The following is a 1,853-nucleotide window of genomic DNA, read 5'->3' as shown; positions in this document are numbered from 1 at the left end:
GCCAACGGATAACCAAAACGTGAGGCCACCAGACCGTGATTTGGCCCCATCTGTGTGCTGGAACAGCCTCTAATTCCTCTCTCTAACCCTCAACTCTCTGGGATTCTGGAGTGGAATGCAAACGCTGACCCCCTGCTTCGGTGTCCGTAGCCGTCAAGTACCTCTGTGTGATAGTAAACTCTGTATGTACATGCAGAGAGGTCACTTAGCAAGTACAGGGTTTGTGCAGAAAAACGTGACCCGCATTTTTACATGTAACTCGTTGTCTACTTACCCGAGGAACTTCCGGTGGCGTACGATGGTGTATTTATGCGTGCGAAAGCTACAAAAAAATCCTGGAAGCCATACGCAGCATAAAAAAATAAACAGCGCGCGAAAACATCGGCTTCCATGCATTAGAATAGGGCAGCATGGCGGTCTGAGGAGCGGTGTGACACGTACCGCTAGGGGCGCTATCGGTCCCGAAACCGAAACGGAGTTCCACAGCGAAGCTCGTCCTGATTTGAGAAAGGAAGTTTGTCAGGTTGACACCTGACGAAATTTAATTCCGTTTAAAAGATGGAACGTTCACTGTGGCGGTACTTCCCAAAGAAATCAGCTGGGTTTGTTTAAACATCGACCCCTTGAAATGAAATTCAAATAATTCGGGAAATGTTAGTGACATGGAAAGGTGTCAAGAAATGTTATGACAGAGTGTTCTCTGAGGGTCTCTGCATTTTTAGGAACTGAGTGTGTTGTGATATTCGTAAAATATTGAAGGGTTTTCTTTTTTGCAACGCAGCCTCTGCATATCTTTTGGGTACCCCTGAAAAGGGCCGTTGTTTTTGCACCACCTGTGGGCGGTCAGTCACGGTCTGCCCAGCACTCAATGTGATGGCCTCTTCTGTCTATGCATTTCTGCAGGCGTTTACGGTATTCCACGAATACCCTTGTCAAGATTTCGATGTCGAGAGACCGTATAGCGTTCTCTATCCTGGCCTTAAGCTGTTGTAGGCTTGATACTTGTCCGCTGTACACTTTGGATTTCACGTACCCCCACAAAAAGAAATCGCAAGGGGTGAGGTCTGGCGACCTGGCAGGCCAAGGCATTGTTGGGGAGCCTCGCCCCATCCACCTTCCTGGGAAAGTCTCTGTCGCCAAGTGGGGAGGCGCGCCGTCCTGCATGAATATGCAAACTTCCTTCTGCATGTGAAGGGATGCTAGTTCGGGCAGGAACTCCCTCTGCAGCATGGTGAGGTAGTTCTGCCCCGTTACGGTGCCATCAAAGAAAAATGGTCCAACGATGCCCTCCAGCCACAGACCGCACCAGACTGTCGTCTTCGGGGACTGCACCGGCTGTTCCAAGAGCCAGTTTGGATTAGTTCACGACCAGTACTGGTAGTTGTGTCTCTTCACGTGGCCGTTTATGTGAAACGTCGCCTCATCACTAAACAGTAAAAACTGAAGGTGGAGTGGGTTGGCCTCAATCCTGGACAGCTCGTCGATGCAGAACTGCACTCTTCTTGTATAGTCATCCTTGTTGATTGCGTGGACTAGCTGCATCTTGTATGGACGGAAGGCATGAGACTTCAATGCCTTCCGTACTGTGGACATCGAAACGCAGAAAAGCCTCGCGGCTCTTCTCACAGACATGTGAGGGGCGACCTGAAACGCTCCTGCGATCGCACACTCGAGTTCGTCTGTGGCAACCACATTTGGATAGTCGTGTTTTTTGCTGTGCACGGTTTCTTCTCCCGCAAAGCGTGACACCCAACGAAGAATAGTCTCCTTACACGGGGGACGGCGGTGAAACTTTCTCGAAACCTTCGGCGCACCTGTTTAAGGCTTCGAAGTTCATTATACCACAGAACGAC

The 1,853-nt window shown here is 49.9% G+C and overlaps 1 protein-coding gene across 1 annotated transcript; it reads right to left on the bottom strand.

Moving 5' to 3' along the window:
- Window positions 1–843: 843 nt before the first annotated feature.
- LOC135384303 (uncharacterized) lies at window positions 844–1,542 on the bottom strand. The gene is made up of 2 exons (XM_064613509.1): window positions 1,396–1,542; window positions 844–1,335 (listed from the first exon to the last, which is right to left on the bottom strand). The coding sequence occupies exons 1-2, from the start codon at window positions 1,540–1,542 to the stop codon at window positions 844–846; spliced, it is 639 nt and encodes a 212-aa protein (XP_064469579.1).
- Between the last annotated feature and the right edge of the window lie 311 nt (window positions 1,543–1,853).

This window comes from Ornithodoros turicata, chromosome 2 (genome assembly GCF_037126465.1).
Source record: "Ornithodoros turicata isolate Travis chromosome 2, ASM3712646v1, whole genome shotgun sequence".
Taxonomy (NCBI): Eukaryota; Metazoa; Arthropoda; class Arachnida; order Ixodida; family Argasidae; genus Ornithodoros; species Ornithodoros turicata.
This window is presented reverse-complemented; position numbering and strand designations above follow the sequence as displayed.

Excerpts from the sequence above, each read along its gene's own strand:
- LOC135384303 (XM_064613509.1), bottom strand. The coding sequence starts at position 1,542 with ATGCAGCTAGTCCACGCAATCAACAAGGATGACTATACAAGAAGAGTG. Across the intron at positions 1,336-1,395 it reads CGTTTCACATAAACGGCCAC|CCGGTGCAGTCCCCGAAGAC; the intron begins GTGAAGAGACAC and ends CTCTTGGAACAG.